Genomic DNA, 17,036 nt, shown 5'->3' with positions numbered 1-17,036 from the left:
TTGGAAGTAAATACCTTTATAAGCGTTGTCAAAACAAACCTCGACCTTTGTTAAATCAATACACTCACCATCTTTAGATCAACCAACCTTTATCCGCGATATTTAGCACTGGTTACATCAAAATGTCTCTAATTTTTATCACTAAACATGATGAGAACATTTACAACATTACCACAACCCAGAAAATAGATCTCCAAAAGAAACCTTCTATCAAGCACCCTAGAAAGTCTGGCAGTCCAGAGAAACTTACCCCATCAACCCCTTGTGATTACCATGAACAACAAGAACCCCCTCAGCAGCAAAAGGGTCATCACTCCACTATGGGTTTGCCCGAAAGGGACCCTCCAGATCCCCGGAATTACCTAAGAAAACATACGGGGAGGCCTAGCTATACGGGCAAAGTGCACGTGAAACAAGGCAGAATTTGCAAAAAGTTGAATTTACCCCACAAGGGGGAGACTCCGCCCGTTAGGGAGTTAATTGATGTTGCTAAAGCAGTGAGTGTTGCTTTGATTAAAACTTCTTTCTCTGAGGGTTTATTTTGAAGCATGAAGATAAGTCGAAGAGAGACTTTATTAAGGACAACGTCAAAGCTGCAGGGCGCATGAAGCCGAAGGACCCGGAGCGAAGAGTGGTTGTTGATAGCGTCGGCACTAGAATATATCCGGAAGCTCAAGGTCTAGAGCCGGTTCACATTAAGAGGCCAATTTTTGGATGCACCCCTAAGTACCTTGTTAGGTTCGATTTCAAATGCAGGCGTTTAATTATTTGTACATTAATTGTGATGTTTGTTTAGATTTAATAAAATCAAAGAAAAGGAGTATCAAATGAAGAGGGACATGTCCGGAAAGCAGCAGCCAAAATGCCATTACGTCACAAGAAATGAAAGAGAGCAGCTTCTTGATGCAAGTGCTTGTGGACAGGGAAAATAAAAAAAAGAACATTTATGGGTTTTAGGGTTTGAAGAAAAACTGGGAAGAACTGCAAAAGCAATACCAGCGACTCCCCATTTTAACCGACACTATCCCCAAAAAAATTAAAAAGTCGAAATTAGAAGCCGATTTAAAACAGATAGAGAAGGATGTGGCGTTGATAGAGAGACACCCACACATTTATGTATATGACGACCCTGAACTTATGCCGTAATCTAGGGTATGAATGCATATGTATGTACTATCATTTTCTAATAATATCTAGAAATTAATAGTGAATTTTTATTCACAACAAAGCTAAATTACCCGATAATACTTACCGCCTCGGCGATCGAGATGGAATTTGCTTGTGTACAGATTCATCCGTGGTGCCATCTATTACCTATTATTAGAATACATGAACGTAAATAATAGAAATGTTTACAACAATGGCGGCAACAGGGCGCGATGTCGCCAAATTTGTGGCGTGCTTCTCTCTTTGTAAATTACGTTTTCGCAACTACGCGATTTTATTTTGCAGTGACTGTTGTGTTTACTTAAGCACCATCTGATTTTTCGCCGTATTCTATCAAATTTCCCGTTTTACTTACGATTTCTTTAACGCAAATTGTTCTTTTAAGAACTACTCCACGTTTATCATTAGTGTTTTTCGATATGCTAAACCAGTTAAATAGCCGGTGTAAGGAGCTTGTTGCTTCCTTAATAGACTATTTGAAACGGGAAAGGAACAACAACGGCCCTTTATTGACATTGAATGCTATCAGAGAAGTATGTTTATCATTTTTATTAAAATTTATACATTATATATCCATTTTGTTATTTGTGGCGATTAGTTCTAGCACAAGAAATATTGAATTAAACATACAACCGGCAACATCGCTGAATTTCAGCGTTATGACGTGCATCAGTTTGTGTCCTAGACAACATGTAAAAGATTTATATTCTACGAAAGATACTTTAAATTTGCAATTTTTAACGTTTACGCAGAAATAGAAACAACATATATGAAGTTAGTAATAAAATCAGCAAATCTACTTTGTAATTATTCCGTTGACTGCAGTTGATAGAGAATCAAATTGAACATAAATAGTCACAAAACAAAATTCCATTGGATCATTTTGATACTTAATTCATATTCGTACATCATACAAATTCCAAACTTAAATTATTTATTATGTATATCATTTCTTTTAATACCAATGAGAAATTACCATTTAGTCACATATCCGTTTTTAAAGATGGACGCCACTTGAATAATTGAGTTTTCTTCTTAACGAGAATTTTTTTTTTAGGTGTTTATATAGTGTGCAGAAGGGTGCCCATTAGGTCAGACATGGTAAGAAATGGTTTTTATTCAGTTTTAGGTGGTTTGTTATGCAAATATTTGAAAAGTATTTTATATGGGAACAAGCGACATTCCTATGTTTTTATTAAAGTTTGGACTCCCAAATTCTGACATCGTTTTAAAATTTTTAGTGAAAATATTAATAAATTAAAACACATTTTTCAAATTTGGACGCTATTGTACATTCTGATTTTTCTGTGATTGAAGCAGAATATATGTTACAGGGGGCGTAGCTCAGATGGTAGAGCGCTCGCTTAGCATGCGAGAGGTACCGGGATCGATACCCGGCGCCTCCAAAGCCTTTTTGTTTTTTTTCAATTAAAATTTTCTAAATTTGAAAATAAAAAAATCCGCAATTATCTTTTTTTTAAGAGTTATGACTGAATCAATATGCCTTTGAAGGTCACCAAGATTTACGTTATATATACGGATGGTTTTTCAAATAAAAAACATAAATATTTAATCATCATTTAATGTATTTACATTTGTTGATGCAGGATTGGTTTCTTCCTGAAGGAGGAAGGCTAGTAAATTGTATTTCTTATATTTAATGAAATTAGGGACTACCCCTAAAAAGGCGAAACCTCTAATGACTTCAATTATTATGGACACATTGGCGTTCTTCAAATTTACCTTATGTTCAAGGTTTTTCTCCTCGCCCGTTTTTGCGACACATTCAGCAATTATCTTTATAACCTCATCCCTTGACACACTATCGTTATTCCTGTGGTTGAACACTATTGAGTAGCTCATATTTTCACTACCAAAATACTTCTCACATAAAGGCTCAAAAGCCTTCTCTATATCTTTAATAAATGCCTTGCAAGTCGTCTCGACAGGCACTAATCTCAACAAAAACCTTGTTTCTTGAGTCTTTTTCAAAGAAATATCCTGTAGAATGCTCTCAGCCAACTTCACAGGTTCTTCCAAAGTAGTTTTGATAAACAGAAAATTCTTGGCACCCGAATCTACCACTTGAAACCTTTTCTCCTCAGTTTTTAACGCGCGCAGCTGCTTCAACTCACCTTCCAAATCCTCCTCGATTTCGGCAGGAGCAGTTCCCGACTCGAGGGGTTGCGGTGGCCACATGATGTCCGCATATTTGTTTAGGATGTTGTAAGTCTCGCGAACACAGTCTTTTTCCCTGTTGTTGCAGCTACAAAGAAATCCTTTGAGGTTCACATCGATGGTGTTGCGTTTTGCGGTTTTTTTGTAATGTTGACGCTTGTTGTAGGGCTTTTGCACTTTGCTCATTGTCGCAATTTGGTAATATGGTTTTCTAATTCTCCAAAAAGGGGGTTGTTTTTGATGCGACTACGAAATGAAAAGTGTTGTTAGGTTAGGTTGAATTTGTTTTGATGAGGATTGTGTTTAGTGTCTTCCAGACGTGGGGACGGGCGTTTCTGTCTAATACATAAGGAATCGACGAAGAGGGAAATTGTGTTATATGCGGGAGTACTGTTAGCTACTGCCATCTGCCACTAATGCTTCGCTAATGCTCTGACGTGCAGATTCCCCCTCAATCCAGTTGACGGTTGCAGCTGGTTGTTGGTAGATGGCATTTGTAGTGGCTTCAATTGTCTAGAAATGTTTGTATTTTGCTTATTCCTTGTATTTTTTTAAATGAAATTGTAAACAATTTTAGTAATTTTCAATTAATTTCGGTTAAATAATTTGCCCTATTCTGTATTGCGAGTGACAAGTTGCAGTGAATCATCAGGTTTCGTCGAAAATGGGAGAAAAACTGTTTTTTGATCTACCATCAAATGTAACTCTGAAGGAAAATGGCGGAGTAAATTTTATATTTTTAATAGAATGTTTATTCACTAGGTGTATAGCTTCAAGACCTACTAATAGCACGGATGAGCGCATTACCCGTTTGATAATGATCATTTGGTATGTATTCCCGGTTTTCTAGCACACGAAATTTTCCAGAATTTCCATTAGTGTTAATGCCGGACTTTGACAGCCAAAAAGAGCATACTAAGTGCGGCAATATGGCCAAGGAATCCTTTCTACGTCTGTTTAACTTATTACCACACGTCGTTATCAAACAAAGACAGTAAAATAAGTCGGTTATTTTGTCGCACTAAGTAGACATTGGTGCGGGTGCCTGAACGAGTTACAAACGTCATCAAAATGAAAAAGACCGTAGTTGTCTCTAATGCAAATAATGTCGATATTAGGTTGTATAGGTCAATAATTCAGTTTTGGGCAGTTAATACACCACCAGGTAGGTTAGTTCCGATTTTGAGTTTGGGGGTAGGCTAGTCAGAGGGGGGGCTGGGGGTAAAAATAGCAGTAAGCTTTCCAGTTTCTTTGATGCAAAATTAACTGTATGTAAATACTATGCCTACGCAATTGTCTGTTCTCTTTAAAATAACTACTGGGCATTACTTCAACTGTCGATTGAGATTTGACCCCTAAAGGTCGAAGGTGAGACAAACTTTGAATGCGCGAAGTGAATTTGTCCCGATTTTTTAATTTACATTTTTTAGTTTAAGGCAGCGTTTCACTGACTAAACTAACCCTTCCCAGACAAAAGCATTCCTCCCCCTTCCCTGGTGATGCGTAAAAAGCCACCCCTCAACTTTCAAACCCTATTCACGAGCGAAACTGACAGACTTTCAATAATACATACGAAATTATTACTATGTATTTGTTCGGATCCACTTCACGTCCGTCCTTGGTGAGCTCTCCGATTGACATCATCGTCATGAGTGCCCAACAAAAGACTTATCCAACATGGCGGCCGTCCAATGGGAGCGCGGCTCGGGGGAGAACAATGGGGCACCACAGCCAAGCGTTCCCATTGTCCGGCTATCTGTGCGCTTAAAATAACAAACGCGAATCGACGGTTGATGATGAAGGGGCGAACCGCAACGCAGCGTACCGGGGAGGGGTGAGAACGAGCCTGACAGCTAAATCCAGCGGTTTAAAATTACCACCGAAGAGGGTTCTATTTTCGTTGACAAGACTCCGCTGCCTGATGAGGTTTCGCAAATGTGCCGAAAAATCCTGCCTCAAAAATTAATCGCCGAGTATATCAGTCACGTGTCGCCCCCTTCTAATCTCTGTTTACGTTGCTGATTAGCCGCAAATTACGACGGTTGTTCGATGTTGGCTCAGTAGATGGGCCATAAATTTTAATTTGATGGGGGTTTCGCTGAAACGCACCGTCCTCAGCCCGTAAACTGTGGAGAAGTTCAATGATAATATATCGGTTAGTCTAACCCGGACGGCTTCAATTTCCGCTTTTGAGGCCTGATTGGAATTTCTTTAGTTGAGAAGATGCTTATAGCTGTAAGAGACGATATAAGCTCTTAAACGGTCTTCAGGTTCCTTCACAGGTACCTGAAGTATTAAGGCGGAAGTGTTGACAGGTGACTTTTAAAGGATTTTACTGGGTAAATAAGTTCCAAGGAGGTCCAGCTCTTGGAATAACAGTTGATCCATTTATGATACAGTATGAAAATATTTTCGTATTTTCCTCGCATTAAAAATAAATAGAAATTAATCATTCAAATGATAACGATTGATGGCTACGTTTGTCGACTTTTCATGAGACGTTTTTAGTTTTCAAACCGCTAAGTCTCAGATGATGTCCAAGTTCGCATTATTTCTTCTCTTGTCAACATTTTTTATTGAAGTTAAAAATAATTTATTTCCTAAAGAAAAAGTAAAAAACTTCGATTTTAAAAGGGGCTTTAAGGATGCAATTATTACACGGTCCCAATACATTAGAAAATCTCGGGAAAAGCAGTCACTCGAAAACAGGTTAAACGGAAAAAGTTCTTTAAATATGATATCTTGGAATATCTTAATGTCCATTGAATTAGAACTATATTAGGAGCTCAAAGTGTATTAGTTTCAACTAACTATAGTAGGTTTCCAGTACTTTCTAAAATTAGTAATCATGCCTGTCGCTGAGTTCGTTACAGAATTGATATTAAGGCAATCATTGCTGTAGATTGTAGTTATAATAAAGTATTTAATTCCATTCCCACCGTAATCTGGATCCCCCCGTCGATCACATGCCCGATTTCAATTAGAGTTCACGAGGCGAGTTCAATATTCACATTGATATTTGAAATATCTGGACTACTGACAGATTGAGGTCGTATTTCATCGGAATAGTTAATCACGTCCTTATTGTACTAATATCGGAACGACAAGGGAGAAAATATAAGCGTGTCACATTGTTGTTTTAAGCCGAACAGTGTGTCAGGCGGTAAAAATAAATTACTCCGTAAGAAAAACATTTCGGAAGCCCCCGTAACGAAATTCGGGGGGCTTTGCCACTTTCGGCCGATTTAATGTCCCCGCACCGCCCCCGTCCTCCAGAGAGGGCTTTATTGGAGTGCCGTAACCGAAGGGGAAATCCTTAAAACAACACTTGCGGTACGTCAGCCACGACTCGGCGATCTAAATTTAATTCCTCGAAAAGTCCGTGAGAATCTCTCAATGTATTTTTGCCTCAATTTTCGTTTCGAATTCGCCATTGGCACCTACACTCGGATGATTAACGTGAAGGCGCGTGTCCACGAATGTTTATTTTGCTTGAGGCGATTGTATCACGTTGTTTTAAACAATAGCTCGGTATTCGGTTGAAAAAACAAGCGGCGAAATGAGCGAGCAACGTTGAATAAAAGGGAAGAGTACGTAAAATAACAAATAAAATAATAGGAGAGTTTTCAGCAAGTTTTGACACCTTTCCGATTTCTTGTCCATTCATCTTTCGTAATTGTGATTGATACGTGAAGAGAAATCGTAAATCGACACTCGTTACCCAATAACACGAGTTTGACCAAATTTAGTAATGAATGTAGTGTTTTTTTAATGCGACGTTTGGCAACAACGTGAATTCAAATTGACAGCCAGCGTCATGCCGTTCCTTGTCAAACTAATATGATATCGGATATAAATAGTTTGACAAGAGAGGAACGCGGTGTTGCCATTCACATAAGATCAAAATAACCGTAGCCCATGTTGAAGTTCGGGCTAAGCCCTTTAAATGACGTTGAAAATGTAATTTGAAATGACTATATATAATTGTCCAGTTTCTCGTGATTTTCGTTGCTTCCAGAAAAAATGCGTATGTTGCAAATACATTATTATATCTAGAGTACAGAGTTTACATCAGAAATCGGATTTTTATACCATTTGCGTGTACCTGCTTGATCTCGCATTGTTTTCATTACTTTATCATAATGATAAATAAATAGCTTTGTAAATTTCAAAGTTTTTTTGTGCCCTCGTAATGTGTCGTGATGAACTTAAGCTCGGAACTGCTCAGGCATCCCGCGGCGAACTTCTCAGATATCCGCAGATGTTAAACGTCAACGTCAACCAGTTGACGGGCAAGTATGCACTGTCCGGACCTCCCGTCGCCGAATATTCCCCATCGTCAGTAACTTAATATAATCTATCTTCTGGCATAATCCCAGTGGAGTGTTTTCGATCGATTTTCGTCACCTTAAATCTCTCGAAATTCTGCATACCCGCACACCACTGTATTTTTTCTGTCATATCATAATCCAAACTTGTCACTAACAAAGTAAATCGTAAACGTTTGGCAACACAGCCAGGCTCGATTGACAAGCTTCATTATTCTGTCACACACATAGAGGTGTCAAATGGGATTTAATTGCTTTTGACAAAAGAGCAACACTATTGTGCCATAACGTGCAATTTGTGCCGATTAGATGCGAATAATGTTTTGATTATTTGGTAATGAAAGATTTTAAATTCTGGGCAATATAAGAGAACCTTGAAACCTAGGGCGGTTTTTGTTTCGGTTAATGTTACTATTCAATTCGGAAAATCCAACAACCAGAAGTCGTAAAAGCCCTCGATAGTTGATTGGGGGCCTTATTTATCCATCGAAACCGAAAAATAGCCCCCTTTGGGCAGCTAATAAAACACACGTCTCGCATAATGCCCCCGTCTTCTGTTTACTTAAGTGCCGGATTTACTTCGGGTCATTGAAAAATTGGATCGGCCCGTCCGCAGTTCGGTTCCGGCGTTGTTTTCTTTTCGTTTCGTCTGATGTGCGGGGCCTCCTCGAGCCAATTTTAATTACGGGAAGAAAATCGCCTGAAATAATATTTGGACAGGCCTCCTCCTCCGTAAAGGAAGTGCGAAAGGATATTGGATAAATGCGGGACCCGTTTTGTTATTCGTTGACGAGCCTGACGGATTAACTGTCACAGACACAGTGAAAGGGGCAAGGATGCACCGAAAATGCCACTTTTCGGATCAGTCTCATTTTTCAGCTCTCGGTTTCGGAAAAAATTCCCTCCCTCCCATTTATTGCCTTTGGCACTTATTATTTTGTCAAATATGCCAAACATGTGGGTTCGACAAAAGAAGAGTGTCGTCTTAAGTACGAAGCTGCTCCTGCAATGGTGGAGTTTAGACACTTTGGATGCTCCTAAAAGCTCCTGAGACACGAAGAATGTCTTCCTGATTCCTAAGATCGAAGGTGATATATCATCATGGAATATGCTTGAATAACTGATTCAGCTCTCCCTTTCATGAATGACGTCTCACTGACGGTACGATTGTTGATATTGTCAACGGCCTAACTGTTAAAGGCTAATAGGTCATTTCCATCATAAACCGAAAAAGTTTAACCAAGGCATTCAGGGGAATATCGGTTTGACAAATTCCGGCCATATTGGTTTGACAAAAAAGCGTTGCAGTGTTGCCATTTATTGTCGATTATCTCGGTTTTTGGGTAATAAAGTTTTCCATGCGGTATAGTATAGATACATATTGACTAGTTACTGATAACTGATTATATTCCCCCTTTGGGTGAGCAAAAACGCGTGACGTAATTTAATGCATGCAAAGAAGCAGTCGAGGTAAAACAAAACAATAGAGCGGGCGGCCCCGAGGGGGCGCTCGCGCTGCCGTTCGCGAAATTGCTTTTCGAAATGGATATGTCTTATCAAAGCGAACAGCAAACGGCTTATCCCATTGTTATTCAATATCGTATCGAATATGGAATAAGCGGGCGGTATAAATTCCCGCAATTTCCATCCAGATGGGGCTTTTGTCGTATATTCGGAAAGGATTAGGCACCGCCGATTCCCTCTTGCGCCCGGCCGTTTTAATTTGTTTGCGTAATGGATTGCGCTCTTGTCGGATGTCAGGAGTTAATTGTATTGATACTGTTTTAATTTTGTTTGTTGACTGAGCCGGGATTAGAGGCCTTTTTGCGGGCTCTTTAAGGCCCTCCTTATTGTTTCGTCTGCGGTAGACTTCCTGGCGACGAAACACACGAAAATCTCTAAGCTGGACACAGGTGTGCATCGCTGCCACACCCGATAATCGAACCATGACCGAAGTCGCTTTTTGAGAAGTTCAAATAAGCTTCTGAAGCACCGTCAAGGGCTTTGCCGGACTTCACTTAAAATTCCAGGCGGCGAGTGTTATTGTTATTTGCTCTTCTAAAACCGGCCATGATTGGGCAAACCTTCCAAATCCGGCCTAAGAAAACCGTCTCTCTATTAGTCCAGGGACACCTGTTACTATAGATTAAACCGACGGGGAACAAAAAAGTGCTTGAAGGCAGTGCCGTGCAATTGCGTCTTGTCAAGTCGCCCGCCATCCAACTGTCAAAGAGAGCTCTTGTGACGACGCATACGGGAGTATTTTTACTTGGGACCGCGACGACGAGTTACTTATCAAAATAGGAGAACGCCCTGTGTAAATAGATCGGATCCGATTTTTATTTGTTTTCCGCGCCCTGTCAAAACAAATGCAGCGCGATTGTTGTTTCAAACAACAGGCGGACCTGTTTAAAAAACAGTTAAGTCTAGTAGGCCTCGTATACGTACCTGTACATTATCGGAGTATAATTAGTTTTTATTGGTTTCGACGGCTTCTTGGTGGGTCCAGCCACCACTTCGAGGGTCCTCGAGCTACTGTTTTCATGATGACATGTTGAAATGAAACGAGTTGCGGTGCAAAAACAGCGGCTTCTTGCCGGTTCCCAAGCCTCTGAATCGCCCCAGACATTCCTTCAACACCTTCTTTGTTTCGTCTTGAGAACTGCGTTTTTTTTTTTTTATTTCGATTTGTATTCTAAATTTACCCCGAACGTGTCATTTGAGGCCTGCACTCTTGGAACTTCATTATATTAGAAACTTTCAAAATCGCGAAAATAGGTCAAAAGGTTCTCTTATCTTGGAATTTAAAAGAAATATAATCCCGTTTGGGGGCCTCAAAGTTCAGTGGATTTTCTGTTTACTTATTAAATGGATCGTTGCCGTTGGAAGTTTGACGTTTTAAGTATATCTTCTTAACATATGCAAAACGAACATAGACAGAAAAATGGGGATTTCAAGGTTACTAAGGCACTCACAGGGTTTTTTAAATCCTGTGAGTTCAAAGAGCTTTCGCTAGTACGATGACTGGGTTTCCATTTAGACTGACAACGCTGCCTGTCCGAGTTTAGCATGTAAGACGATGAAAACGTATGCATTTTGAATATATACTTTTTTGGGTCTTAGACCGATTTTCATAGCATAAAATTGACGTCAGTAAATGAGAAAGAAGCAATCTGAGATCTCTGATTTTGAAGTTACGGAAATGCCTCTTCTTGCATATGAGAGCCGTCGTGAACAGAAGCAACGTTGCTATTCATTTACAATATTTTCAAAAAATGCCACACTTTTCTGATTTTCGTTTCTACTTTTTTACATTTGCACTAGATGCACCTAAAAAAAATAAAGTGTAAAATGCACTTTTCGATTATCCAGAACCTTTTAGGTGCAATCAGAGTACTTCATTTATACAGCCTGATGAGGACGCCCTGTCTCTTGCCTAGCCCCTGACCCTCTAGGTTTAATTTAAGATTTAAATAATATACGGTTTTCCCATTAAACTTCAGAATTATATTCTAGTTCGGTTGTATTGGATCTCTTACCATTTACAAAATATGCGGAGGATGGAGGAAAAATCGTTATAGATAGGAAAGAAATTAAATGCAAAGATTTATTCGTTTTTTTAAGTACTATAAACAGAAAATTGTTTTGGGCGCCCCATAATCACCGAGTCGTATTCAAGTTTCTTTTAAATTTTCTTCACACCCGATTTTTTTTGAATTGACAAGATTCCTTGTAAATTGTATCGAAACAAATAATTCATATCATTCAATATTATCAGGACTTGACGGATGTTATGAAACTCATGCATTCCTCATGCAACGATGCCATGAAAAAATGAGCATAATTGGTACTGTTGCAAAAAAAGTCATAAGACTGTACGATGTCGGATGATAAACATAAAATAATTTCAACTTTGTTTATTCGATATTGAAGGTGCGTTTTTTACTTCAATGTTTAGTTTTTTTGTACTATAAAATGTTTAGGTTTTTAATAATAATGTTTTAACAGAGGTCATTAATAATTCATATTTTCCTAGGTCCTTTTTGGGCGATTTCGAGGTTTTCTGAGTTCTTTAAAAAAAAATTGAAACATTTCGAATTTCTGCAGATACAATTTTTCAAATTCAATAAAATTCCAAAAGTGACATGTACACTTTCGAGAGCCATATCTTACAAATAGTTTGAATTGTACTGAAATTACTAATATTTCGATCTTCACTTTTCAAGACTAATAGAGGTGTAAGATCTGAAATCTGTCAAAAACTTTGACATGTGTCAAATAAGAGGTGCAGAAGAAACCATTTCGGCACAACCGTTCAAAAAACGCGATTCTTGCAAGTGCCACAAGGGTGTTTTGTTTAAATTGTCAGTGATTGGAACAGTTGTCTCATTTACTCCTAAATTTTTTAACGAATCGAGTACGTAAATTACCCTGGATAGATAAAAAAAAACTGTGAAAAGAAAGGTAAGAGTATGAAAATAGGTGAATTCGAGTTGGTTCCTATCGTGATATGACGAATATATGAAATAGAGCCTCAAGCCTCTGTGCCATGCATCCGTTATCTGACGTTACGATAATCCTAGACTAGAACTAAGAAACGTATTCGATATGACATCGGATAAAAGTTAAAATCATTTCAACTTTGTCCGACGTCGCCCGGCCTGCTTGTGGCCAATCAGAGTGCTCGTCGCATCATCGGCTCGTCGGATGACGGATGCATGGAACAGACGCTTTAAGGGCAAGGAGTGGAAAAAAACTAGGACTTAGTGGCACAATCTCGACTAGAAGTTTAAGCTCCCCTTTCGACTATTGAGGTTTAATTCCAAAATTGAGTTTAGTTTAAAATCATGAGGGCACAATTGAGATGAAATTGAATTGTATTTATACCTACGTGGGCATATAGGTACCTACATACAGTCCGACGGAGTCAGGCACGTAAATGAGTAAATCCGATGGGTCGATCGTCGTCAATAGGGGCGCCACTGTCCTCACTTCTTCATCCGCTAAACCAACCTCTTCGACTCACTTTATGTATCTTAAACGTCTGATGGAAACCATAATAAGAAAACGACACGAGCCACTCTAAAGTCGCGTCTCGTGGTGGTTAAGTGCAAGAATCTGAAGACATTGTGTATATGATGATGTCAAGAAGAGATTCGCGGATTTTTAAAAAAGGGGGCCCCCTTTAAAGTCGCTGGGAAAAAAGTCAGCGATAAGTGTTCCAGGGGCGTGTTCGGCAAACACTCGTCCATGAGCCGGGTATCGATTGAGGCGGACCCCAGGCCCGGATTGGAGTCGGGCACAAAGCTGGGCCGGGCCCCGGCGAGCACGCAGGCCCCGCGTCTGGCCCCCTAGTTCGCCCGAATGTTTTCACTAGTAACATTGCGTCTACCCGCGAAGCAACATACGGTGTTTTTACTTATACCCTGTGTAAACTACGGTGTTGTGTTTAATAATAGTCGTCGGGCCGCCCGGGTGTTTTTACAAGACTGGATCCGGCGAAAACATCGTGCCGGAATAACATTGTTTGTTGTTCTTTTGACGGCGTTCGCCCCCTTGACCCGAAAAAATGCACACATTCCTCACGGAGCACCAAAGCATGTACAATAGATACAACACCGGATACGCTTCCTCCACCGTCGCCTCCAATCCATATTACGACCAGTATCGATACGGATATGCTGCGGCCGCCTGGCACCACCAGCAGCACCCCCTGGCCACTGCCAAGGACATGGTCAAACCACCTTACTCCTACATAGCTCTGATTGCCATGGCAATCCAAAACGCGCCTGAGAAGAAAATTACCCTTAACGGCATCTACCAGTTCATCATGGAGCGGTTCCCGTATTATCGCGAGAACAAGCAGGGCTGGCAGAACTCCATCAGACATAATTTGAGCCTCAACGAGTGTTTCGTTAAAGTTCCCAGAGATGATAAAAAGCCAGGCAAGGGCAGTTATTGGACCCTGGATCCAGATTCTTATAACATGTTCGATAATGGGTCGTATTTGAGGCGCCGACGGCGCTTTAAAAAGAAGGACGCCATGCGAGAGAAGGAGGAGGCAATGAAGCGACAACAACTGCCTGAATCCCCCAAACGGGAGGACTGTAAACCACTGGACGAGGCCAAGTTGAAGCTGCTCGGGGAGTGCAAACCCAAGAGAGAGCCCTCCGCGGAGCTCAGCCAATGCATGAATCCCAAAAGCGTGATAGTGCACCAAGAGCATGTGCTCAATGATGTCAGCGCGTCCTTGCAGGGCATGGACAGCTCGGCTGCCTTCACTGTAGATTCCTTGATGACAGCGTCCAGGGACCAAAGCCTCTCTTATGGTAATTCCGCAAGACTTCACTCCTCGGGAGGGATGTATTCATATTGCGCAGGAGCTACTCCCCAGCACCAGTACAACCTGGGGGAAGAGACCGCCCCCCGCTACAGTCCCTGGTACAGCCCGGAGACTTCGCCGGAATCGGCCAGCGCTGCCACCAGCTACAGGGACATCATATTTGATGGCACCACTGCCGCCCCCAGCTGTCAATTGGCCAATTTCAGACACAGCGCCGTTTCCTCTAGCCCCCCTCACAACTATAGAAGCGCCACCTCCACCCCGTACTATCAGACTGATTGTGTGACGCAAAAATACTGAGGGTACGCCAATTTCTTCGATCATCCCCATGTAAATATCAAGACTGATCCGTTTTAAAAGTGCCGGTATAGTGCTTTGGCGTGACATCAGTGACACTATTTAATTTGATGTACTGTAACGGTGAATCGTCATGAGCGTAAAAGTGATGACGGAAGATGTCAGTTTGGCTTAAAGCGACAAATGCGCTGTCATTTTTACGCTCACGAGGATCCAGCATGATGATGACTGTCGGTCCTCATTGGTTTCGAAAACGCCCCATATGTCAAATTGGCATTTTCCACCAATGGAATTACTTATTTGTCATAATATGGAATCCCACCATTATGGTGGACCCTCATGAGCGTCAAAATGACAGCCCATGTTCTATTGGTAGAAAATGTCAATTTGGCAGCTGTGCTATTTTTGAAAACCAATGGAATGGCTCGATTTCAGTTAGAGTGATAGAATATTTGCACATGAGGATCCATCATCAATGTTTTCTTTACCTATATACATGTGATTCGGCCGTATGAGCGGAGCTTTCTACCCCATACCTAATTAGTTAGTTAATTCGAAATGAAAATGTGATAATAAATAAGCGATTTGTTGTGTAGCTGACATAGGCGAAAGTTAACTTTCCTTATTGCAATTTTTCCTAGGTTTTAAGTATGTAGCAGTTGTTCCTAATATGACGTCAAGGAGCCTCGGCATCGAGACGCGCCTCGGTGCGGACGCCGCCTTAGTTTTCGCCATTCCTGTAGACTGTTCCATTAATCAAGCATTTTGTGCCCCCTGTATAGGGGCCAACGTAATTTCTTGCCGGAATTCCGAGAAATTATTTAGCCCTGCTCAGGGGGCTTTTGTACATTTTTGTAGATAGTAACCAGTTCAGTGGATGTGTTAATGAAATGACGTATGTATATTATTTATTATTAATGATATTACAACTATTATATTATCGAGAATATATGCGACATTTGTGAAATTTTATTTCGTTTTTTATTCAAGTAAACCTAAATAAGTAAATAAGAAATAAAAACTCGAATAACATTCCTGAGATTTCGTATACGGGCGATGTTCACGATTTATGTATTTTGCTGTCGGAACTTGCATTTTGCATGTTTTGCACATCTTGCGCTTCATTCAGGCTCAGTCGTTGTCAACGGGTAGTATATTATGGTTAAAACCCCCGACCCACCTCTGCTATACCGTTTCAAAAAATTAATTCCTCAGCTTAAGAGGACTTTCATTGTAATGATACGCCCCTATTTTATATAACATTATTTTTGTGTCACTGTAAAGGGGTAACATTGTCCTTTTGCGCTCTTTCCACGTTTCTGGAGACGCCACTGTTTTATCATAGTTGTGACGGAAATTCTTTGACAATTGACACTGCCCAAACCAATCTACATCAAAAACCCATAATGGTTTCATTTCAAAAGAAGACGACGTTCATTTGTCTTTTCGCTAAACCCTGAAACAAATGGCAATCAACCGATCAGTGGCGTTTTCGAAATCGATTTTACAACGAAAAACCATTATTTTGATGGCGTTTTACCTAATATGGCTATTATCTGCGGGTTTAAGTTTGGATGGCGGATGTACTTAACCTCGTCTTCCCGTTCCTTATTTTTCGCCACACTGAGCACCGGATTTTCCAAGACAACGTAAGTTTCCATTCTCCCCCAGTTTCTCTGCATCAGGAAATTTGAATTTTAAATTTTGGGATGGTTTCTGTCTCAAAGCGATGCCGTCAGTGGCGGCACCAAAAATACGTTTTGCAGCGCTGATTTTTTCCCAATCGTTGTAGTAATAGTTCATTGTAAAATAGTAGTGGTAGTGGTGGACTGCTCAATTCCTATAACTAGAATCGGCTGCAGTACTCTCGCGATACAGGGCAACTTGTGAGGAAGTGCGAATTTTTTTAAAAGGCCCTGTAATTTGTTTCTTGTATACGAAAAAACTGAAGACACCCAGTGTGCATCACATTTCTCTTTACCCTGTATATTATTAAAAAATATCTTATTTGAGATTGATCTCGACCCGGAGACCCTCTATGCGTAACCAGACTAACAAAACAGTCCCACTTCCGACTCCCCAACACAATCCTATTCGAACATTTTCGTAAATGCGCTAAATAGTCCAATTTATTTTATGTAAATGTACTCGTTAATATCTTCAAGGGCAGAAAGGCTTAAAGGTCGGTAGCGCGCGTCTACTTGTAGAGGAAAAGACTTAAATAAATAAATAATCTCGGCCCTTAATCTAGAAGAAACGGCCTTCGTTCTGAAAAACTTCTTGAATTTTTGAATTTCGGCTAAGGTGTTTCCGACAAACAGGCCCTAAAAACGATGAAAAAATTGCTGTATCGATCTTGCTCGCGAGCAGTTTCGTTAACAAGCAAATAATAAATAAAATGGCTGTGAATCTATCTCGTATAGCGCAAGGGAAAACAAATAATTAAAGCTGGCTTTATAGCAAATATTGCTGTCCAATTAAAATACATTAAATAAGATATTTATTTTCCAAAGGCGCACATATAATAATCAAACACCAGTAGTAGCTATTTTGTCTTTTTCGCCGGGATTATTTTGATTGGACTCCATTTATATAAAATCCTCGGCCACCGGGGGTTTATTTATTTGTAAACCGTTGTTCATTTGTTTTCGCGTTACGCCTCTGGAAAACAACCGCCGCCGCCCTCGGGCTGCCCGAATTGGGAAAACAACGGGCATTTGTTT

General features: G+C 40.3%; 3 protein-coding genes and 1 non-coding gene across 4 annotated transcripts; 3 read left to right on the top strand and 1 right to left on the bottom strand.

Moving 5' to 3' along the window:
• Nucleotides 1-122: 122 nt before the first annotated feature.
• On the top strand, nt 123-1,146 carry LOC136411654 (enkurin). Its single transcript, XM_066394306.1, has 4 exons — nt 123-497; nt 548-738; nt 797-905; nt 958-1,146. Exons 1-4 carry the CDS (start codon nt 123-125, stop codon nt 1,144-1,146), a joined length of 864 nt encoding a protein of 287 aa, XP_066250403.1.
• A 1,354-nt stretch (nt 1,147-2,500) lies between these two features.
• TRNAA-AGC (transfer RNA alanine (anticodon AGC)) lies at nt 2,501-2,573 on the top strand. Its single transcript has one exon. It is a non-coding gene; the product is annotated as a tRNA-Ala (tRNA).
• A 163-nt stretch (nt 2,574-2,736) lies between these two features.
• On the bottom strand, nt 2,737-3,601 carry LOC136411653 (THUMP domain-containing protein 1 homolog). The gene has a single exon (XM_066394305.1). The coding sequence runs from the start codon at nt 3,529-3,531 to the stop codon at nt 2,737-2,739; it is 795 nt and encodes a 264-aa protein (XP_066250402.1). The 5' UTR covers nt 3,532-3,601.
• Nucleotides 3,602-12,554: 8,953 nt separating this feature from the next.
• Nucleotides 12,555-15,264, top strand: LOC136411795 (fork head domain-containing protein crocodile-like). The gene has a single exon (XM_066394510.1). The coding sequence runs from the start codon at nt 13,243-13,245 to the stop codon at nt 14,314-14,316; it is 1,074 nt and encodes a 357-aa protein (XP_066250607.1). The 5' UTR covers nt 12,555-13,242; the 3' UTR covers nt 14,317-15,264.
• The last annotated feature ends 1,772 nt before the right edge of the window (nt 15,265-17,036 follow it).

The sequence above is a fragment of the Euwallacea similis genome, chromosome 10 (assembly GCF_039881205.1).
Source record: "Euwallacea similis isolate ESF13 chromosome 10, ESF131.1, whole genome shotgun sequence".
Classification (NCBI taxonomy): domain Eukaryota; kingdom Metazoa; phylum Arthropoda; class Insecta; order Coleoptera; family Curculionidae; genus Euwallacea; species Euwallacea similis.
The sequence above is the reverse complement of the archived record's forward strand: the minus strand, read 5'-3'. Positions and strand labels throughout refer to the sequence as shown.

What these genes read in the sequence shown, in the direction of transcription:
- LOC136411653 (XM_066394305.1), bottom strand. Translation starts at nt 3,531, where the DNA reads ATGAGCAAAGTGCAAAAGCCCTACAACAAGCGTCAACATTACAAAAAA.
- LOC136411795 (XM_066394510.1), top strand. Translation starts at nt 13,243, where the DNA reads ATGCACACATTCCTCACGGAGCACCAAAGCATGTACAATAGATACAAC.
- LOC136411654 (XM_066394306.1), top strand. Translation starts at nt 123, where the DNA reads ATGTCTCTAATTTTTATCACTAAACATGATGAGAACATTTACAACATT. An exon ending in ACCCCTAAGTACCTTGTTAG is followed by an intron (nt 739 to 796) that starts GTTCGATTTCAA and finishes ATGTTTGTTTAG; the next exon opens with ATTTAATAAAATCAAAGAAA. An exon ending in AAAGAGAGCAGCTTCTTGAT is followed by an intron (nt 906 to 957) that starts GCAAGTGCTTGT and finishes TATGGGTTTTAG; the next exon opens with GGTTTGAAGAAAAACTGGGA.